At 38.2% G+C, this 24,599-nt stretch overlaps 1 protein-coding gene across 1 annotated transcript; it reads left to right on the top strand.

The window, feature by feature from the left end:
* The first annotated feature begins 4,334 nt into the window (after window positions 1–4,334).
* Window positions 4,335–5,504, top strand: LOC124775569. Its single transcript, XM_047250399.1, has one exon. The coding sequence runs from the start codon at window positions 4,335–4,337 to the stop codon at window positions 5,502–5,504; it is 1,170 nt and encodes a 389-aa protein (XP_047106355.1).
* The last annotated feature ends 19,095 nt before the right edge of the window (window positions 5,505–24,599 follow it).

Below are 24,599 nucleotides of genomic sequence, written 5' to 3'. Positions count from 1 at the left end.
GTTATTTAGGCTTTCAATAGGTGGTAACATTAATGTGACTGCACAGTGTGTGTGTGTGTGTGTGTGTAAAAGAATGCCAATGGGATTCTGCTCTGCACCTTCTGTATTCCAAAAATTGATGAATTCAGTTCTAGTGGATTTACAGGCTGAAAAAAATGTTTCTTTACTCACATTTAGACAACACAGTAAAAGAACACAATGCCCGAATGGGTGAGCCTTGCAAAAGGCTAAGGCAATACAGTTTGAAGTTGCAGATGGATAAATGTGAATTTCTAAGGATAGAGGTGACATATCTGGGGGGGGGGGGTGTCAAGCCAGATCCAAACAAGCTAAAAGCAGTGGAGGAATACCCCCAGCTCAATACAACAGAAGCATTAAAGATTTTTTTCTGGTTAACTGGATGCTATAGATGCTTTCTTATTGACTTAGGAAAAGTGGCAAAACTCCTACAGGATTTATTAAAAAAGGTGTTAAGTATGAAAAGGGTACCAAGTAAGAGAATGTGTTCCAAGTGCTAAAAGAGAAGCTAAGAAACCCCATATATCAAAACTAGACATGATTGTCTTAATGGGAATTCCGCGATCGTTCATTAAATAAAATATGGCGTTTCAGTCTTCGATCGCTGTTCTTTATTTTCAATTACCGGTTTCAGGCTAGCCACCCATCTTCAGATCTGTTAGACAAAGTTAAAAATATAACTAAAAAGAGAGATACAGTTAGTGATAGAAATATCTTAGTTTACAAAATGAAATTTTGGAACGCATTAAATGCCAACATACCATATGTTGCAGTTACAGAGTAACTTGTCCGTGCAGAACAATCGGTTCACTGTCATAAGTAAAGTAAATTTTAATCTGTTAATACCTTATATCGCAGTTTTTAAGAGTAACCTGATTGGTAACAGGAAAAAGTGTCCTCTACCTATAACAATTGTGCATCTGTTATTATTTCACCGCATATATTAATGACGAATATTCTTTTTAATAAAACAATTTTTAAAGTAATAACATATGAATAATCTTTTTTTGAGTGAACCATGAAACGAAAAAAATTTACATTAATTTAAAATTTCTTTATAAAGAAACATAAAATATAATTAAAATGTAGATATTCTTTCAAAAATGTGTGTTTCCTCTTCTTTGTTTTGATTGGTGGTGGAGTGGATTTCCCTACGTCAGAACGTATACAACGCCACGCCGAGTCCTCTTCCGCTGCGCCCAATTCACCTCGCCGCCAGTACGCTGAGGGCCGTTCCGCTGTAGCTGTTTCTTACTGGGGCGTGCTGTTGCATTCAAGAGTAAGCCTAAAACAGGTCTTTAAAAATCTCATAATAATTCCTGTGCATAAAATCACTTTGCTCATTAAGTAGTAGGCCTGGGGTTTTTTCTTTGATGAGCGTATATTTCAATCTCTTCGAGCACGTTGAGATAGAGACTTTTTGGAGCTTTATGTAGCACCTACATTTGTTCGTTTATATTACTCACTTCATGTTTACTCTCTTTTACATGTGTTCCAAGTGCTGTTCGATTGCTATGACTGCAATGTTCCCTGTATCGAAATTGTCTCTATCTCAACATGCCCGAAGAGATTGAAATATACGCTCATCAAAGAAAAACCCCAGGCCTACTACTTAATGAGCAAAGCGATTTTATGCACAGGAGTTATTATGAGATTTTTAAAGATCTGTTTTAGGCTTACTCTTGAATGCAACAGCACACCCCAGTAAGAACCAGCTGCAGCGGAACGGCCCTCAGTGTACTGGCGGCGAGGTGAATTGGGCGCAGCGTAAGACTTGCGTCTCGTGACCCGCTGGTCGCGATGCTGATTGGCTGGCAGTTAAATTCATGACATCATATACAGTAGCCAATCAGAAGCATAGGTGACATCTGAGCGAATGCAACATCTTTGCTACACACATTCTCGTATTCACAGTTGATGTGAGCGAATATCCTTGCACCGTGTGAGAGTGAGTTATTTCGTTGGAGTGGCTGGTTCTGTTGCTTGTTATGTATGTGATCGAGAATATTCAGCAAGGAAGCATTTGAATGTTCATTTGAGAAATGTGCATAAAATTCAGCCAGGTGAAGAAGGTACGATAAAGTGCTCAAAAAGTGACTGCAGCTTTAAATGCAATTTTTTGGCTAAGTTGCGCCTACATGTGGAGCAGGAGCACATCATTGAGATGGTAAAAGAAATTAGTGAATTTCAAACGAAGGACGGTAAGTAAAGTGTACACTGCCTACTTAAATTAATATCGTCCATTATTATTACATACTTGTCTGACCCGTGGCCATTAGATCTTGTTTTTGTTGGCCAATAGAACATGTGCCTATCTGAAAACCTGAAAAGACGCATTTCACATTAACTATGAACTTACTGTCTGCTACATTAAGTATAAGTTAAATTGTTGCAAATTTAAATGATTAAAATAACACCAGTAACTCGTGAGGGTATCTAACAGTGCAGGTTTTTTTTACTCCTGCTGTGTACTTTGCACTTGTTGAATCTGAATGCAATTGTCTTTCATCGATGCTTTTGTTTTAGACTTTATGAAGTGGAAGTCTGAGGAGGAGAGAAAAACAAAAAGTAGTTTTGTCTCTAGTTATGGCACTAAACGTTTAAAGGATGGCACTGCAAAAACCACCTTTGTATGCCACAGAAGTGGCACATTTTCTTCGAAGTCAGGTGGCAAAAGGTTGTGTAAGTCCCAGGGCACTTGCAAGATGGGAAACCATTGCGTTGCTGCCATAGAGCTTCACGAAGAAGAAAGTGGAATCTGTAGTGTCATTTACTACAGAACACATTTCGGCCACGACCAGAACATTGCTTTTCTGCATCTCAGTGGTTCTGATAGAGAAGCCATCGCTGGTGAGTATTACCTTAATTGTAGAATTTTGCTGGCCTTTCAGTGATCCCCAAGTAAATATGGTGTGAAAGTTTCAGAATCCATCGTCAGGCTTGCTTTTAGTTATATGTAGTTGACTTTTATTATTTTTGCAGTGAAGGAGCATTGTTTTTTACTGCTGAGAAATTAATATTGTTATGGATATGTGATCTGGAGTAAAAGGTGTGAATATATCGATTGGCAGTTCATATGAATACAATTTGTGATGTTAGCATGAAAGCAGTTGTAAAAGACCAGATGTTGTGATCCATATTGACCACAATATTGGTGACTGTAATGCCATGTACTTAGGTGTGTGTGAGAGCAGGTGTAATGCATTACAGTAATGCAAGTGTGGAAATAAGTTCTGAAATACTTATGTGTTGCCCTGTGTTATTGCTTGTGTCATAGTAATCTATTTAAGAATAGATCATTAATGCATCTAATAGACTAAAGGCAGTACATGTATTGTTTCTTGTCCAGCATGTTAACATGGTGGATCAGGGCATTTGCAATTACAATAATGGATTTGAGACTAGACAAAAACACCAGTTAAAATTCTCTGACATGTACTTGTAGACCTTGTAACCATTTGAAAATAGCCTTGGTAGGTGAAACTGGGAAATATCACATTGCAACAGGTGCTTTAATCAGGCCTGTTTATTCTCCCATCACCAATGTGTTAATAGTATCTTCAGTACTGTTGGAAGGGTACATTGAATATACTGTTAAGCCATTTGTTAAACTATCTAGTTTATAAGTACTTAGCAACTGTTATATTGCATGAATTTATTTTATTGGGGGTGGTTAACTACAGTGTCCTTTCTGAATAGTGTTTTCATGTACATACTCAGAATTGGCCTCTTTGTAGTTGGAGTAATTTTAAAATGTTGCAGGTAAAATTGCTGAGGGGGTCACTTTCCAGAGAATTCTGGATGATGTGCGGGACTCAGTTCATTCCAGCGGAGTGGAGAAGCTGCATCTCCTGACTCGGCATGACCTTCATAACATTAAGAGAGACTTCGCCATTGGTGATGATCAGCAGCATAACATTGATGAAGTCAGTGTTAGTATGTGGCTGGAGAAAATAAAAGACTGTGTTCTCCTCTATAAGAAAGAAGGCGAGGCCAGGGAAGATTTTGATAGGACTGACTCAGTGATAGTGTTAATGACTGACTACCAGAAGCAGTTATTACAGAGATTTGGACAAAATATTGTATGTGTAGACTCCACACATTGTACAAATGTTTACAAACTGTTGGTGACCACATTGTTAGTGGTAGACGATTTTGGTTCAGGTATGCCTGTAGCATTCTGTGTTTCAAATCGGGAGACTACTTCCATAATGACTCATTTCTTTAGTGCTGTGAAAGAGAGAGCTGGCACCATAAAAACGTCTGTATTCATGTCCGATGACACTAATACTTTCCGTAGTGCATGGTCATGAGTCATGGGACCTGCAGAAAATAATCTACTGTGTGCTTGGCACATAGACCGCAGCTGGCGGAATAATTTGAAGAAAGTCCATGGCAATGAAGAAAAGAAAGCACTTGTGTACAAAGCTCTTCATACATTGCTTGAAGAAGCGGATATAGACAATTTTAATGAGCTGCTGGAATCGTTCGTCGGGCAGCTTCAAGCAGATGAAGGTACAAGAGACTTTGGTGTATATTTCTCGTCAAATTACTTATTCCGGCCTCAGCAGTGGGCATACTGTCACCGTCGCAATCTGGGTATAAATACAAATATGCACCTTGAAGCAATGCATAGAGTTTTAAAATATTGTTATCTAGAGGGAAAAACAAACAATAGACTTGACAGACTACTTGTTGTGTTGATGAAATTGGTGCGTGACAAACTGTGTGCTCAAATGGTTAAATTGTATAAGGGTGGCCATTCATATAGAATAAATCTTATTGAGGCTCGTCATAAAGCTTCATGTAGTATTAAGGAGAATGACATTACAGTCAATACTGATGGTACAAAGTTTCATGTGAAATCCCAAACACATTGTGGTGTAACACATACTGTGATTTTAAATAACATTGAATGTAAATTGGAGTGCAAGTTGAAGTGCTCCAAGTGTAATATATGTATACATGCTTTCAGTTGTTCTTGTGCGGACAGTTTAATTCATTTGAACATATGCAAGCACATTCATGCAGTGTCAATGACGTATGCATTACATTCAAGTGCCACATTTACACCAAGTGAAGCAACGGTGACAGAAGAGGCTTCTGCCATTTTGTGTTCACTGCAAACAAATACTGATGATCACGAGAACACATCTCTGGCCCGAGAACGAGTGTCCACATACCAAATTTTGATTGACCGTGTCGGTTCAGGTAAAGTGTCCACAGAAATCCTGAAGTCACTGCAGAAGGATGCAGCTCATTTGCTGTCACTTTTTCAATCAGACTGCAGGGAAGTTCCACGATGCCCCAGCAACGAGAAGGTAAAAGTGCAACAAAGACCTGGTAAATGTAACAAACAGCCAAAGGGCAGTTTGAAGAAACCAACTCTTGCTGAAAAAGCAAATATTGTTTCGGCACTGAGGCACCCTGAAAGTGAGATATTAAATGTTCACGTAGATTCTGACCATAATTACTGTCAGTACTAAGTTTTAGATGTGTATGTGCTTCTGTACATTCCATGGTTTGTAGGCCTACTGGGGAAACTCGCCATGTAAAACAAAGAGTAACGCATTGTGCTTGGTACCCCTGTTGGTGATGTGGAAACCCAAGTGATTTTAATAAAGAAAATAAAAACTTTTGCAGTGTTGTCTTTCAATTGATACCTTTATCCTTTTATTTGCATGTGCAATTAAAACCTTTATTTGAAATACTACTTGATTACATTAAGATGAATTGCTGTGTAACTAGTGGAGAAAATTGACGTCTGCAGAGCTTGTGTGACATGAATTTGAAGCCCCTTATCACATGATGTACTGAAGTCTGTTGTAATAATACATTGCAAAATAAAATTGCTTGCATAAAAATTAAAACCTCCCCATGAACCATGGACCTTGCCGTTGGTGGGGAGGCTTGCGTGCCTCAGCGATACAGATAGCCGTACCGTAGGTACAACCACAACGGAGGGGTATCTGTTGAGAGGCCAGACAAACGTGTGGTTCCTGAAGAGGGGCAGCAGCCTTTTCAGTAGTTGCAAGGGCAACAGTCTGGATGACTGACTGATCTGGCCTTGTAACAATAACCAAAACGGCCTTGCTGTACTGGTACTGCGAACGGCTGAAAGCAAGGGGAAACTACGGCCGTAATTTTTTCCGAGGGCATGCAGCTTTACTGTATGATTAAATGATGATGGCGTCCTCTTGGGTAAAATATTCCGGAGGTAAAATAGTCCCCCATTCGGATCTCCGGGCGAGGACTACTCAAGAGGATGTCGTTATCAGGAGAAAGAAAACTGGCGTTCTACGGATCGGAGCGTGGAATGTCAGATCCCTTAATCAGGCAGGTAGGTTAGAAAATTTGAAAAGGGAAATGGATAGGTTAAAGTTAGATATAGTGGGAATTAGTGAAGTTCGGTGGCAGGAGGAACAAGACTTCTGGTCACGTGACTACAGGGTTATAAACACAAAGTCAAATAGGGGTAATGCAGGAGTAGGTTTAATAATGAATAGGAAAATAGGAATGCGGGTAAGCTACTACAAACAGCATAGTGAACGCATTATTGTGGCAAAGATAGATACGAAGCCCACACCTACAACAGTAGTACAAGTTTATATGCCAACTAGCTCTGCAGATGACGAAGAAATTGAAGAAATGTATGATGAAATAAAAGAAATTATTCAGATAGTGAAGGGAGACGAAAATTTAATAGTCATGGGTGACTGGAATTCGAGTGTAGGAAAAGGGAGAGAAGGAAATGTAGTAGGTGAATATGGATTGGGGCTAAGAAATGAAAGAGGAAGCCGTCTGGTAGAATTTTGCACAGAGCACAACTTAATCATAGCTAACACTTGGTTTAAGAATCATGATAGAAGGTTGTATACATGGAAGAACCCTGGAGATACTAAAAGGTATCAGATAGATTATATAATGGTAAGACAGAGATTTAGGAACCAGGTTTTAAATTGTAAGACATTTCCAGGGGCAGATGCGGACTCTGACCACAATCTATTGGTTATGACCTGTAGATTAAAACTGAAGAAACTGCAAAAAGGTGGGAATTTAAGGAGATGGGACCTGGATAAACTGAAAGAACCAGAGGTTGTACAGAGTTTCAGGGAGAGCATAAGGGAACAATTGGCAGGAATGGGGGAAATAAATACAGTAGAAGAAGAATGGGTAGCTTTGAGGGATGAAGTCGTGAAGGCAGCAGAGGATCAAGTAGGTAAAAAGACGAGGGCTAGAAGAAATCCTTGGGTAACAGAAGAAATATTGAATTTAATTGATGAAAGGAGAAAATATAAAAATGCAGTAAATGAAGCAGGCAAAAAGGAATTCAAACGTCTCAAAAATGAGATCGACAGGAAGTGCAAAATGGCTAAGCAGGGATGGCAAGAGGACAAATGTAAGGATGTAGAGGCTTATCTCACTAGGGGTAAGATAGATACTGCCTACAGGAAAATTAAAGAGACCTTTGGAGATAACAGGACCACTTGTATGAACATCAAGAGCTCTGATGGAAACCCAGTTCTAAGCAAAGAAGGGAAAGCAGAAAGGTGGAAGGAGTATATAGAGGGTCTATACAAGGGCGATGTACTTGAGGACAATATTATGGAAATGGAAGAGGATGTAGATGAAGATGAAATGGGAGATACGATACTGCGTGAAGAGTTTGATGGAGCACTGAAAGACCTAAGCTGAAACAAGGCCCTGGGAGGAGACAACATTCCATTAGAAATACTGATAGCCTTGGGAGGGCCAGCTATGACAAAACTCTACCATCTGGTGAGCAAGATGTATGAAACATGCGAAATACCCTCAGACTTCAAGAAGAATATAATAATTCCAATCCCAAAGAAAGCAGGTGTTGACAGATGTGAGAATTACCGAACAATCAGTTTAATAAGCCACAGCTGCAAAATACTAACACGAATTCTTTACAGACGAATGGAAAAACTAGTAGAAGCCGACCTCGGGGAAGATCAGTTTGGATTCCGTAGAAATACTGGAACACGAGAGGCAATACTGACCTTACGACTTATCTTAGAAGAAAGATTAAGGAAAGGCAAACCTACGTTTCTAGCATTGGTAGACTTAGAGAAAGCTTTTGACAATGTTGACTGGAATACTCTCTTACAAATTCTAAAGGTGGCAGGGGTAAAATACAGGGAGCGAAAGGCTATTTACAATTTGTACAGAAACCAGATGGCAGTTATAAGAGTCGAGGGACATGAAAGGGAAGCAGTGGTTGGGAAGGGAGTAAGACAGGGTTGTAGCCTCTCCCCGATGTTATTCGATCTGTATATTGAGCAAGCAGTAAAGGAAACAAAAGAAAAATTCGGAGTAGGTATTAAAATCCATGGAGAAGAAATAAAAACTTTGAGGTTCGCCGATGACATTGTAATTCTGTCAGAGACAGCAAAGGACTTGGAAGAGCAGTTGAACGAAATGGATGGTGTCTTGAAGGGAGGATATAAGATGAACATCAACAAAGGCAAAACGAGGATAATGGAATGTAGTCGAATTAAGTCGGGTGATGTTGAGGGTATTAGATTAGGAAATGTGACACTTAAAGTAGTAAAGGAGTTTTGCTATTTGGGGAGCAAAATAACTGATGATGGTTGAAGTAGAGAGGATATAAAATGTAGACTGGCAATGGCAAGGAAAGCGTTTCTGAAGAAGAGAAATTTGTTAACATCGAGTATAGATTTAAGTGTGAGGAAGTCATTTCTGAAAGTATTTGTATGGAGTGTAGCCATGTATGGAAGTGAAACATGGACGGTAAATAGTTTGGACAAGAAGAGAATAGAAGCTTTCGAAATGTGGTGCTACAGAAGAATGCTGAAGATTAGATGGGTAGATCACATAACTAATAAGGAGGTACTGAATAGGATTGGGGAGAAGAGGAGTTTGTGGCACAACTTGACCAGAAGAAGGGATCGGTTGGTAGGACATGTTCTGAGGCATCAAGGGATCACCAATTTAGTATTGGAGGGCAGCGTGGAGGGTAAAAATCGTAGGGGGAGACCAAGAGATGAATACACTAAGCAGATTCAGGAGGATGTAGGTTGCAGTAGGTACTGGGAGATGAAGAAACTTGCACAGGATAGAATAGCACGGAGAGCTGCATCAAACCAGTCTCAGGACTGAAGACCACAACAACAACAACAAAAATTAAAAAGATATTTTTCACTTCTGAATCACATTTCAGTTTGGTTCATTACTAAGAGTTCAACAGAATAAAATTCAGTGCACTTAAGCTAAGTATCTGATGCTCCCTTATATTTATTTAAAGGCTCTGAATGTAGCAACTTCCTGAAAATTTTTGTATGTGCATTCCTACAGTAATTGACCAAGGAAATTTGTGGTAAATTTTTAGAGTTTGTAGTCTCATGTGCTTTACATCTAGCAATTATATTTTTAGATTTATATACCTTTACTTGTCTTCAGTACCTTTAGAGATTCATCTTTCAGAATAGGAGTTTTTATGTAGATAGGAAAGAGGAAAACTTTAAACTATTTTGGAGTCATTCGCCCAATTTTTATTGGTACAAAAGATGCTGTAACTGGTTCTTTCTAGTCAGTACAGCAGTTGTTATAAGTTGGCCTTTAAGAGACTTTACTGTAATGTAGAGAAGAATTTCATTATTACTGCATAAAGGTAATCCTATTTTCACGGATCTTAATTGTGCGCTTTCTTTCACTGAATATTCTTTACAAGTTGTCAGTGGCCTTTTTTTTAAATAGACAATAAGTGTCTGAGCTGCAGTAACTGTACTTACAGTAAAGATGTTTCACCTGTTTCTTGTTCACACTTCACTGATGAGAACACCTCATTCCTGTTTTTGCAGTTTTAGAACATTTTTCAGAGTGAAAGGAATTTGCTATGCTGGTCACTTTCTTCCTTTTTTTAGCTACACATATTTCTCAACATGATATGTTTCAAATGTAAGAATTTTACTTCAAAATGGACACTATGCTGCTAGGATATTGAGAGCAATAGAAGTAATAATTGATTCTGAGACACCAGAAATTGTGTGAAAGTGGACTGGAAGAAAATGTAATCAAGATGTACAACGTTCTTTTATTTGTAAGGTATGTGACCATTCAGACTTTCCATGTAGTAATTCCATGGAAATGCTTTAATTGCTAAAAACTTTATGGGTTTTGAGTCGTCATCACAAAATTGTGCCAAATTTACACTAAAGACAAATTATGAAAGCTAATACATAATAATTATGAGGCAAAAGTAACATCAGGAATGAAAATACATACTGGGTACAAGTACCTACAATATGCTTAGGCAGGTTCATATGAGTTAGCAATACAAGAAAAACACATGGTCTTGTACGCAATTGCTGGTAGGCAACATTTGGAACAGAAGATATTATCTGGGAGCTTCATGTCAGACTGAAGACAGCGGACTTGATTGTATTGTTTTTAACTTGCACCAGATGGCATTGATGTCAAAGATTGAGACAAACCAAGACATAGCTTTTATAATACACAAAACAATGTAAATATTCCAGCCACATTTTTGGATACAAGAGACTTGCAATGTTTCAGTGGACAGGAACATAAGGGAGGCAGAGTTGCTATATATTTAAACAGAAAGGTAAAGGATACCACTTTGTGGACAGACAGAAACATACAGAAATTGTCTTGAAGCAGTGGCTATACAGAGAAAGGAAGAAGAGCTTAATACTAGGGCAGTACTGATCTCCAAGTTGTCAGGTAAGACATTTTCTCAAGTAACTGCATGTACTACTAGAAAAGGATACCAGAGAATTCCCTTAAATAATAGCAGTAGGTGATAGGATAGTATAAAAACACTAGAAGGCAGTTCTCATTCAAGAGACTTGTATGATCTAATCAGATCTTCACAACCTACATTGACGAGGGGTGGCATGCTGCTGTTCCACCATTAGCAACACTGGTAAATCATGTCATCAGTCTATACAAAAAGTTCATGTATTAAATATTAATTTCAGACAATTGCAAGTTGTTGATAGAAATAATTGACAAATCAAAACACAATGCATTTACATTTATGGATGTAAGACAGTAAAAATAAATAAATATGTTACATTTAGCTCAGAAAAATGGAGTAGTAATAATAAAATTTTATTGTCATTCAGCTTGTTAAAGCAATAGACAAAGTCAAGAAAATACATTTCCCTGTGTATTTTAGTTTGTGTGAAATGGACAAAAGTAGAAACCACATGTTACCAAGCAGTACTTTCCTCTTAAAAAATTCAACAACAGTGTAAAAAGGATCAATTACTAGTAGCTTATACAATTTGGCTTTAAAAAACATTTACAGGTAAATCTTTAAAATCTTTGTTTAGTCTGTTAAATGTACTTAGTCCAAGGACTAGGTAGGAGTTCTGTGATTTACATAGTCTATGACATGGCATGTCTACACATGTTCTGTTTCTAGTATTACAGGTATGAATATCACTTCTGAATACAAATTTTGAAACATCGTTTCTAATGTACAACAGAACATTATAAATGAATAGTTTTACTACTGTTACACATTGCAATTTAACAAACATAGGTTTACAGTGTTCTGATTTACTGGAATCAGTAATTATTCTCAATACTTTCTTCTGCAAAAGCAAAATATCATTTGTGTGACAATTACTACCCCACAATAAAATTCCACATGATAAAATGCTTGGAAGAAAGCAAAATATGCTGATCTTACATAGTTATCTGGAACATATCTTTTTAAATTCCTAATTAAATAAATAACTCTTGAAAGTCTACCTAATACATTTCAATTTGTTATCAGTTGTAACACCTAAAATTTCAACAGTTTCTAGTTCATGGTGCTTACGGATCTCCGAGCTAACGAGAAGTTCCTGGGTTTCACTTTTAGCAAGAAACCATTTGCTCTGAACCGTAATGAAGATTAAGTAAGGGTATTTTTGGTCAATGTTTTCAGTATGGCTAGATCTGTGCTTTTATTTCGAAAAGTTGTATCACCAGCATACAGTATTGTGTGAGAGTTTGTGAATAAAGGTAGATCAAATATTCTGAGCTGTTGCTCATCAACACTGGTTAGCGTCCATGTTTCGCATCCATAGGTTACAGCTGGCCTGATCATGACCTTATATAGTTGCAGTTTCAGCTGCCTATTTAATAATCTAGAGGCCAGCAACTTCTTAAACATGGGAGCATCTATTACAACTTAGGATGCGCAGTGTTATTTCAGTTAACATGGAATTTATGCTGTTAATATTAGAGCCCAAATAGTCAAAGTTCTGCACATGTTCAAAATTGAAACCGTCTGCTAATAATCTGTCCAAGTTATTATTTTCCTTCCTGGTGAAACTCATGTACTTAGTCTTTGTTTCATTTACAGAAAGGCCTCTAGGTCCTGTCGCTTCTGTCATCTCACATATTGTCCTCTCTAGTGATACCTTTCTTCTACTAATAATTGTTAGATCATTGGCATAAGCACATATCTGAGTCGACTTTGTGCCTATGTAACCAGATATCTGAAGCTTCCGCGTGGCTGCTTCAAGAGTCAGATTGAAAAGCATTGTAGAGAGTGTGTCCCCTTGTCTGACACCTTTACTAATGCTAAACCAATTGGTCAGTTCTCCATCCACTCACACTGCAGCCTTGGAACCAGCCATTATTTCTTGAATAAGTGAGACATACTTCGATGGTATACCAAGTAGCAGCAAATCATTTAACATTTGTGCTCCATCTAGACTATCAAAGGCCTGCTTGAAGTCTACACAGAGGTTATGAAGCTCAATGTTATACTCATATGCATTTTCATGTATTTACCTAAACACAAATATCTGGTCTGTTGTTGATCTATTAGGCTGAAATCCATACTGATACTCCCCCAAAATATCTTTTGAATATGGTGCTAACCTGTTGTAGATAATACTAGAGAAGATCTGATAGGTTACATTCAGCAAGGTAATTTGAACAGCAGGTCTTGTCTCCCTTCTTGTGTATTGGTTGGATTACACCTAAGGTCCATTCTTCTGGCATTCTTTTCTGATTCCATTTCAACTAAATAAGTTTGTGGATTCGCTTATGAAGACCAGTTCCCCCATTTTTAGCAGTTCTGCAATTATTTCATTGGTTCCTGGTGCTTTATAATTTTTTAAACAATGCACTACCTTCTGTACTTCCTCTAATGTTGGTTCCTCTCTTTCTGGATCTACGGTATAATAGAGTGGCTGCCCATTCCTGGTAGGACTGCCCTCCAAAATTCCCTTGTATTATTCTCTCCATCTATCCAAAACTGTCTATCTGTCAGCAAATTTCCCTCTTTGTCCTTACAAGCTGTTATTTTTGGTCTATGTTCTCGAGTTCCTTTTTTGTAGTATTTTCTGCTTTCATTCCTTTTGTACTGCTCTTCCATCTCTTCTCTCTTCATGGCTTCCCTTTTCTCCTCCTGCATACCCTTGTTGCCTCTATTCTCTTTTCATTATTTAATGCCTGATTTGATCTAGTATTCTGCTGAAAGCATTTCAGCCTTACTTCCTTTTTCTGTTCCACTGCCTGTCTACATTCATCATACCAGTCTTCATTCCTAAGTCTCCTCACTTCTCCCAGTATTTCATACGCTGTTATCCTAATGACATCTTTAATAGAGCTCTATTCTTTGTCTATATCATCTCCACCATCTTTTGTTTGTAACTTCTGTCTCAATCTGTCTGGGTACTCCTGAACAGTAGACCTATCTTTCAGTTGTTCTATATTCCATTTCTTTACTTTGGTACTACTTCCTCTGGCAGCCATGCCAAGTTTCTGTCTCACTTTGGCTCTACATCTACTTGGTAACTCTGCCATTCATGCTTAAGTGCCTGGCAGAGGGTTCATCGAACCATTTTCATACTATTTCTCTACCATTCCACTCTCGAATGGCGTGTGGGAAAAAGGAACACCTAAATCTTTCCGTTTGAGCTCTAATTTCTCTTATTTTATGATGATGATCATTTCTCCCTACTTAGGTGGGTATTGCGTTCGGAAGAGAAAGTTGGTGATTGAAATTTTGTAAATAGATCTTGCCGCAAAGAAAACCGCCTTTGTTTCAGTGACTGCCACCCCAACTTGCGTATCATGTCAGTGACACTCTCACCCCTATTGTGCGATAACACGAAACGAGCTGCCCTTCTTTGCACTTTTTCGATGTCTTCCATCAATCCTACCCGGTAAACATCCCATACCATGCAGCAATATTCCAGCAGAGTACGGACAAGTGTAATGTAGGCTGTCTCTTTAGTGGGTTTGTTGCATCTTCTAAGTGTTCTGCCAACAAAGCGCAGTCTTTGTTTTGCCTTCCCCACAATATTATCTATGTGGTATTTCCAATCTATGTTGCTCGTAATTGTAATTCCTAGGTATTTAGTCAAATTGACAGCCCTTAGATTTTTGTGATTTATCATACACCCAAAATTTATTGGATTTCTTTTAGTACCCATGTGGATGACCTCGCACTTTTCTTTGTTTAGTGCCAATTGCCACTTTTCGCACCATACAGAATTTTTGAATCATTTTGTAATTGGAATCGATCATCTGATGATTTTACTAGACAGTAAATTACAGCGTCATCTGCAAACAATCTAAGGGGCTGCTCAGATTACCACCTAGAACGTTTATGTAAGTCAGGAACAGCAGAGGGCCTATGACACTACCTTGCGAAACACCAGATATCACTTCTGTTCTACTCAATGATTTACCATCTATCACTATGAACTGTGACCTTTCTGAGAGGAAATCACGAATCCAGTCACACAACTGAGATGATACTCCATATGCAAGCAATTTGATTAATAGTCACTTGGGAGGAACGGTATCAAAAGCCTTCCGGAAATCAAAGTAGGTAACGGTCAGAATTAGCTCCTTGGAAAGTGCGCTCATTTTGCATACCACATGCTCACATCTTTGATATAAATATATGGTCTATTTGGTTTGCTTCATTTGTTTCTGGTATTTTCCATGTCCCTTTGTAGATATTTTTCCTTGGAAAACAGGTACTTACTGCCTTCAACTTGTTTGCAGAAGCAAACTGGGCAACCCTCATACCATTATTATTACTTTCATCATGCAGACTTTCCTTACCAAACACACTTCCGAGTGCCTCTTCCTTTCCCAGTGTGGCATTCATAGGTCATATCGACAATGAACAACTTAATCTTTGACCTTAGATCACTCTTCCGAGCCGCGATATTAATTCATTCAGTCTGCATTTGTATCTCGTGTCATGTACATGTGTCCGACTACAGTAAATATATATATTTATGTGCAGACATTTGTGGAAAAGTTTGTTCAGTATACCTCTATACACATCCCATTCCCATACCAGTTTTCCATTATAGTCGCCAAAACTATTTTGGGATCATATCTGGGTATTCTGTCGCGCACTTCCTGTAGTTTATCATACAAGATGTCTACAGTATCTTCATCTGATTCTTCTGTTGGTGCATATACATTAACAAAGGTCACACTGTAAAATATGCCTTTCATACGCAGAGTACATATCTCTCATTATATGGGGTAAAGGTGATAACTGATTTACGCATATCCTTGGAGACTATAAACCCAACTCCATACTCCCCTAGTCTTTCATCTTTTCCTCAAAAGTACATCAAGAATGTCTGCTTATAAATCTCTCCTCTTCCCTTTCACCTGATTTCGTGCGGTGCAAAATCTCCCATTCCATACCTTAGCACCTCTTCTGCAACACTATTCATCACTCCTGTTTGCAACAGCGTGCGCACGTTCCATGATCCAAATATAAGCGTTCATAAATCCATATTCCCGTTTCCTAGCAGTTTGTCTACGTAGGGGCAGTGTGGCATTCCTTGTTGAATTATTCACAATAATAGATTTTTTACAAGGCACACAAACCCTGTGCTCAACTCCCAACCTGGAAGACCAGGCTTTCATTTCGGGGTTAGCTCCCCTAGAGGGGTTGACAACCTATAGAGTCCCCCCTACCCTATGGTGTGGGACACACTTCGTCTAGCTCCTCAGTCGAGGCCACTCTGGCTTGGGTGATCCTGCCAGTAGCTACACTACCACTGGTACAGCTCTCAGCCTCATCACAGCAAACAAAGCCTCCCACGCAGTGCTGTAGATGCCTACGATAAGGGGGTGTCCCCTGAGAGGGTATCATTAATCATTAACAGAAACAATAAAGATCCGAGCACTGACACTTGTAGCATTCCAGATCTAATATAAACCAAATTTTACTTCTCTCTACCAATGCACACAACTTGTTGGCAGTTCTCTTGAAAGATTTAAACATATTTATACTGTTGCCATCAAAACTATAATAGAGTACCTTATTCAACAAAGTATTATGCTCTACACCAGTGGTTCCTAACAGGTGGTCTGCGGATCCCCCGGGGTCCGCGAGCTATGCCAGAGCGGTCCGCAAGATGCTATTAAAATAAAAAATATATTTCATATGATAACAGATTTTTTATTTTGGCCGCTTCCTGCATGAGCAGAGCTTTAGCGAATGCTAACTTCTGCATCTAGCATCTTCCTAGAGCCAACTGACACTAGCACACTTAGTGCACAACTAGAATTAACTAGAGGCAAATAGTTCTATTGTATGCTGTTAGACAGTGTGCGCTGCCTCTTTGCAGCTGACAACTGACAGTCACTTTACACAGAAACTCGCATTTCAGATGACAATCGGCCATTGTTAATTTATTGCCAGAGCTTTCACAGACCACGTTGTTTACATATTCAATATTCTGTATTAAAATAGTAGTGTTTGTAAAGCATTGTTTTTCATGGAAGCTACGGTTCGCGTGGTTAAAAACAGACCGTTGGTTAAAAAGTGGTTCATTAAAACGAGAAAAGCCTACAGATGAAGAGGAAGATAATGCATCTGATGTTCCAGCAAGTAAGTGAGTGACTCTCGAACCGAAGTTGTCAGTGTCCATTGAACCTAAATTGTCAGCATCCCTTAAACCTAACCCTTCTAAGATCAGTGTTAAGCTTACTGGAAAAATTAGAAAATATAACTCTGATTACTGGGAAATCGGTTTTACTTTCACTTGATCTGAGCAACAGCCTTAACCTCAATGTGTAATTTGCTATGAAAGCCTTTCGAATGAATGTATGAAACCAGCAAATCTCTGGTGCCATCTTGAAACAAAGCACGCAGAGTACAAAAGTAAGTCATTAGATTTTTTCGAAAATAAATTAAGAGAGTTGAAAATATCTCATAAAACAATTACCAAACACTGTGGTGCAAAAATAAATGAAAATGCAACACTTGCGTCTTACGAGGTGGCTCAGCTTGTTGCTAAATGTGGGAAAAACCACACAATTGCTGAGGAACTTATACTGCCATCAGCAATAATACTTTGCAAGAGAATGTTAGGTGATGCAGCTGCTAAGATAACAGGAACTGTCCCACTCTCAAATAATACTGTTCAAAGACAAATTACTGATATGGCAGTTAATGTGGAAGAAACATTGCTGGCTAGACTTTGCATGAGTGACATGTACGCTCTACAATTGGATGAAAGCACAGACATATCAAAAAAAGCCATAATGTTGGTTTTCGCATGATTCTTATGGGAGGGCCAAGTGTTCGAAGATTTTCTTATTTCATGCGAACTACTGCATACAACAGCAGACAATATTTTTACTGCATTAAATAATTATCTCAATGAACATGATGACACCTGGAAAAAAGTGTAGGCTTGTCGACGGATGGAGCAAAGTCAATGGCTGGCAAAAAAAAAAACAGGACTTCTACCTCATATCAAAGCAGTAGCCCCTGAGGTGAAATGGACTTACTGTTGTATCCTTCGTGAAGGCTTAGTAGCCAAAAGATTGCCTGAACCTTTGCAAAAGATACTTAACGAAGTAGTTCAAATCATCAACTACATTAAAACTCGACATCTGCAATCCAGATTATTTCATTTGTTGTGTAAAGAGATTGGCAGTGAGCATGAGCAACTTCTTATTCATACGGAAGTAAGATGGCTTTCTCGAGGTAAGATCTTGTCAAAAGTTTTTGAATTTAGAGATGAGCTTCATCTCTTCCTTCTTGACACAAAGTTCGCGGATTTTCTCACTAACTTCTCTTGGCTTTGCTCAATTGTGTACTTAGCTGATGTATTTGAACACTTGAATGTGTTAAACTTGAGTTTACAAGGAAAAATGTAGACATGTTCAAAGTTGAGGATAAGATTAGTGCTATGGTCAAAAAGTGTCAGATCTGGGTGTCAAGGATAGAAAACGAGTCACTAACTGACTTTTCTACTTTAAAACAATTCTTGGAGTCATCAGAGGAGAGTTTGCCTGACCAGATCAAGATCAATGTAGCCGAGCATCTACGCAGCCTAGCCACCACTTTTAGAGAGTATTTCCCTGAACCTGACGACAGATGGATTCAAAATCCCTTCAACTGTGAAGAAATAGACAAAATCCAAGGCCTCACTGAAGAAGAGCAAGGTCAGCTTGTGGATCTGTCCAGCTGTGGTATGATGATAAACATTTTCATTGGTGATAAAATTACAGACTTCTGGGCAACAGCACGCAAGGACTACAAGAAACTTGGAGATAAGGCAATGATAAAAATCTTTCCATTTGCAACCACATATTGGTGTGAGCAAGCATTTTCTTCCATGTGGTTCATGAAAAACAAAATATGGGAATCGGCTCGACGTGCGGTCGGATTTCAGAGTGAAAGTTTCAAGTTTGGAACCTAATATTTCAGAAATAAGGGACTCAGAGGTCAGATTGAACTCATCTCATTAACAACTGAAAATTAAAACTAATTATATACTGATGGAGTACTCTGTTGTAACTGTATTTTTTCAAATAAATAATACTTTGTATGAAATTAGTGTTTTCTTATTTTTCACGTCTACTCAATGCAATCTCAAGTGTAGTACACTTGAAAGACCAATACACTCAGTTTAAATTTTTTCCTGTCATTTTCAGTTCATACTCAATTTTTTTTTTAGGACTTTGTTATGCTAAACACCTAGATTTGAAGGCAAAGATTTTGAGCATTAATCAAAAATTTAACAATAACGATGATGGCTAAATTGAAAAAGTTTTAAGCTCAATATTTTTTCAATAATGAATATGTCAATGTTTTTTCTAAGTACCAGAAATAGAAAACTTATAAAAAGACTCTTAATTTGGCTTTTTAGGTACTTGATACTGTGATATGACAAGGTACCAATCATGTTCGATGAGGGGGTCCTTGAGAAAATTTTGTTGAGAAGCCCTGCTCTACACAATCAAAAGCTCTGCTCAGGTCACAAAACATAGCCGGAGCGTAGTCCCTAGCGTCGAACACAACTAGGACAAATTTTACTTGCGAATCCATTGAGTCAGTTGTGCATTTACCTTTCCTGAACCCAAATTGTTTATCATTGATTTGCCGAAATAATCACTAACTTTTTTATACATTATTGTTTCAAAAATTTTAGAAAAAAAAAGGAGTTATGGATATGAGCCTATAGCTAGTGGGACAGTTCTTTTCAACTTTTTTATATATGGACACAACTCTAGAAATTTTTAGTTTCTCATTGAACTTATTTTCATCTAGAGATTTATTTACACAATAAGTTAAAGGATAAATTACACAGTCAATAGCATCTTTAAACAAATTACATGACAAATCATAGTAATCAACACTAGCTGAAGGTTTGAAATTTTTACCTATTTTCGGGATCGTACTTGGACACACTCCTGTGATAGTGCTTGGGAAAGGCTTTTCAAAGCAGTTGTCGCTGATACTAACTGCACTTTCGGGAGGTCATTTATTAACTACTAATTTCTTCAAGAAAACCAGTGTTCTATGAGTTGGAGCTTGGAATGTCAAAGTGGCAGGTAGGTTAGAAAATTTAAAAAGGGAAATGGTCAGGTCAAAGCTAGATATAGTGAGTTAGTGAGGTTCGGTAGCAGCGGGAACAAGACTTCTGGTCAGGTGAACACAGCATTATCAATAGAAATTCAAGCAGGGGTAATGCAGGAGTAGGTTTAATAACGAATAAAAAACAGGAGCACGGATAAGCTACTACGAATAGCATAGTGAATGCATTATTGTAGCCAAGGTAGACATGAAGCCCAGGCCTACCACAGTATTACAAGTTTATATGCCAACTAGCTCCACAGATGACGAAGAGATTGAAGAAATGTATGACGTTAAAAAAATTATTCACATAGTGAAGGGAGCTGAAAATTTTATAGTCATGGGGGACTGGAATTTGATAGTAGGAAAATAAAGAGAAAGAAAAGTAGTAGGTAAATATGGAATGGGGGGGTAAGAAATGAGAGAGGAAGCTGCCCGGTAGAATTATGCATGGAGCATAGCTTAATCACAGCTAACAATTGGCTTAAGAATCATGAAAGAAGGTTGTATATGTGGGAGAGGCGTCAAGACACTGGAAGATTTCAGATATGTTATGTTATATAGTGGTAAGACAGAGATTTAGGAGTCAGGTTTTGCATTGTAAAACATTTTCAGGGACAAATGTGGACTCTGACCACAACTTATTGGTCATGAACTGTAGATTAAATCTGAAGAAACTGCAAAAAGGTGGGAATTTAAGGAGGTGGGACCTGGATAAATTGAAACAACCTGAGGTTGTAGAGAGTTTCCGAGAAAGTGTTAGGGAACAATTGACAAGAATGGGTGAAAGAAATATGGGTGGGTTTGGGAGATGAAATAGTGAAGGCAGCAGAGGATCAAGTAGGTAAAAAGACGAGGGCTAGAAGAAATCCTTGGGTAACAGAAAAGATACTGAATTTAATTGATGAAAGGAGAAAATACAAAAATGCGGTAAATGAAGCAGGCGAAAAGGAATACAAACGTCTCAAAAATGAGATCGACAGGAAGTGTAAAATGGCTACGCATAGATGGCTAGAGGACAAATGTAAGGATGTAGAGGCTTATATCACCAGGGATAAGATAGATACTGCCTACAGGAAAATTAGAGAGACCTTTGGATAAAAGAGAACAACCAGTATGATTATCAATTGCTCAGATAGAAAACCAGTTCTAAGCAAAGAAGGGAAAGCAGAAAGGTGGAAGGGGCATATAGAGGGTCTATACTAGGGTGATTTACTTGTGGGCAATATTATGGAAATGGAAGAGGATATAGATGAAAATGAAAGGGAGATATGATACTGCGTGAAGAATTTGACACAGCGGTGAAAGGCCCCAGAAGTAGACAACATTCCATTAGGACTACTGGTAGCCTAGGAAGAGCCAGGGCCAGGACAAAACTCTACCATCCGGTGAGCAAGATGTATGAAACAGGCGAAATACCCTCAGACTTCAAGAAGAATATAATAATTCCAATCCCAAAGAAAGCAGGTGTTGACAGATGTGAAAATTACCAAACTATCAGCTTAATAAGTCACAGCTGCAAAATATTAACACGAATTCTTTACAGACGAATGGAAAAACTAGTAGAAGCCAACCTCGGGGAAGATCAGTTTGGATTCCGTGAAAACACTGGAACACGTGAGGCAATACTGACCTTACGACTTATCTTAGAAGAAAGATTAAGGAAAGGCAAACCTACATTTCTAGCATTTGTAGACTTAGAGAAAGCTTTTGACAATGTTGACTGGAATACTCTCTTTCAAATTCTGAAGGTGGCAGGGGTAAAATACAGGGAGCAAAAGGCTATTTACAATTTGTACAGAAACCAGATGACAGTTATAAGAGTTGAGGGACATGAAAGGGAGCAGTGGTTGGGAAGGGAGTGAGACAGGGTTGTAGCCTCTCCCCAATGTTATTCAATCTGTATATTGAGCAAGCAGTAAAGGAAACAGAAGAAAAATTCGGAGTAGGTATTAAAATCAATGGGGAAGAAATAAAAACTTTGACATATGCCGATGACATTATAATTCTATCAGAAACAGCAAAGGACTTGGAAGAGCTATTGAACAGAATGGACAGTGTCTTGAATGGAGGATATAAGATGAACATCTACAATAGTAAAATGAGGATAATGGAATGTAGTCAAATTAAATCAGGTGATACTGAGGGAATTAGATTAGGAAATAGACACTTAAAGTAGTAGATGAGTGTTGCTATTTGGGGAGCAAAATAAATGATGATGGTTGAAGTAGATAGAATATAAAACGTAGACTGGCTATAGCAAGGAAAACGTTTCTGAAGAAGAGAAATTTGTTAACATTGAGTATAGGTTTAAGTGTCATGATTTCCTGAAAGTATTTGTATGAAGTGCAGTCATGTGCGGATGTGAAACATGGACGATAAATAGTTTAGACAAGATGAGAATACAAAGTTTCAAAAAGTGGTGTTACAGAAGAATCCTGAAGATCAGTTACATAGATCATGTAACTAATCAGGAGGTACTGAATAGAATTGGCGAGAAGAGGAATTTGTGGCACAACTTGACTGGAAGAATGGATTGGTTTGTAGGACATGTTCTGAGGCATCAAGGGATCACCAATTTAGTATTGGAGGGCAGCGTGGAGGGTAAAAATCATACAGAGAGACCAAGGCATGAATACACTGAGCAGATTCAGAAGGATGTAGGTTGCAGTAGGTGCTGGGAGATGAAGAAGTTTGCACAGGATAGAGTAGCAGGAAGAGCTGCATCAAACCAGTCTCTGGACTGAAGACCACAACAACAATTTCTTCAATGGATTGGATACAAAATTTCTTACATTTGTCTGGGGTTATGGCAATATCATCTTTTTGGTTAGGGTAGACAATAGAGTTAATTTCACTTCCGACTTCTTTGCATTTTTTCTGTTACTATTTTATTTATTTATTATTTTTTTAAATTTTTTTTTTTACTTTTCAATGTTTAGTATATCATGTAGTTTCTTTGCTTCATTGATTGCCTGCTTATACTTACACTTAGCTCTACCATACAATTCTTTATACATTTCTGATTTACCAGTTTAGTACAGTCCAGAATATAGCATAACAGTAACATGGTTATAGAAAATCCATGGATAAACATTGAGAAACTTTCTATTCATCTCTAAGCTACTGCAAAAATATTGCATGCTGTAAGAAAAGCAAAAATATAATGAGAAAGAAATGGATCACACCAGTCATTCCATGGGGAGGAGGGGGCCTGAAACATCCATTTGAGAGGCACAAAAAATATTAAAAATCAAACCAGTAATGAAGACTGCACGAACAGAGAGAGAGAGAGAGAGAGAGAGAGAGAGAGAGAGAGAGAGAGAGAGAGAGAGAGAGATTACCGCAGATTGCTAAAAGAAATGAAGACAATGTTCTTCAAGAAATCAATTACCCACTTAATATGGCAAAGACTGTCTGGACTTTGATTAGCACAGACAGAAAAGAAATACTTGCCAAAAATAATGAAAACATAATACCTAAAAAAAATAAGGAAATGAATTTTTGGACCCACATTTCATCGATTTCATTTTCTATGAACACAATTGTAACTGTGGTAGACAATCTCGTATGACAAAATCCCACAAAACAAAACAAAAAGAATAATATATTTCTTTAAGCATTGTAAATGTAACAGAGTGTTTATTTCTGTTTCTCACAAATGATCTGTAAATATAAAAAATAATCTGCAAAATGAAAATAAAGAAAAAAAAAAAATGCTATAGGGCCCGATGACATAAGTACAAGAGCAGTTAATTATTGTTCAGAGTTTCCAGTGGAGCCACTGATGTTTCTAATAAACAAGTGTAGGGAAGAATCCCTGAGCCTCAAAGCCAACACAGTATTGGGTCAACTGCTTTTCATTCTCCATATAAACGATATGAGTACACTAAAGGGTCCAAATGTCATTATATATGCTGATGACATGGGTCAATGGAGGTGGCCAATCCCACCCGTCAGCTTTGGCCCATGACGTAAAGGTGTTGTGGTGTGTGACGTATTATGGTGCAGAGTTTAGTTTATGAGTGTGTTTTATTTGTAGATGCTGTCTTGTTGCGGTTGGTGGTGTGTGTATGATCCGCATGTTATGTGGTGTACACTGGCTTCGTTTGGGACTCGGTGTGGAAGTGTACTTTTATCAGTCGTGACTTCTATAGAAGAACGAAAATTGATTTCAGTGAGTTAAGAATTAAGTTTCTGTTGTGTTTATGATTATTTGTGGCTTCTATTGTTAGGTATGGATATGACTTCTAGGTTTAATAGTGTGCATCTGCGGCCTAAAATGGGGGACGACATATTGTCCTTTATTAAGATTCTGCAACTTTTTGGGCTTGTGGTGGAGATAGTGAAATGTGGCATATGCAAGCTGAATATGTGATTATCCAGAGTTCTGGCATCTCTGACCAGGGACTGTTGGTGGGTTTTTGTTTTTGGGGGGAGGGTGAAGGTTGGGTGAGGGGCGTTGGTAAGTTGTAGGTGGGTTGGGAATTGGTTTTTGTTTTGTTTTTGTGTGTGTGTGTGTGTGTGTGTGTGTGTGTGTGTGTGTGTGTGTGTGTGTGTGTGTGTCAGAGAGAGAGAGAGAGAGAGAGAGAGAGAGAGAGACAGGTATTGGGGTGGCTGACCTAGTGTGTAGTGCTGGAACTTTTTTGGGGTAAATAGTCATTGTTTTGGGTCTATTGTCCACGTGTTATGATCTTTGGTGGAGTTTTTATAT

Source organism: Schistocerca piceifrons, chromosome 2 (assembly GCF_021461385.2).
Source record: "Schistocerca piceifrons isolate TAMUIC-IGC-003096 chromosome 2, iqSchPice1.1, whole genome shotgun sequence".
NCBI lineage: Eukaryota > Metazoa > Arthropoda > Insecta > Orthoptera > Acrididae > Schistocerca > Schistocerca piceifrons.
This window is presented reverse-complemented; position numbering and strand designations above follow the sequence as displayed.

Excerpts from the sequence above, each read along its gene's own strand:
- LOC124775569 (XM_047250399.1), top strand. The coding sequence starts at position 4,335 with ATGGGACCTGCAGAAAATAATCTACTGTGTGCTTGGCACATAGACCGC.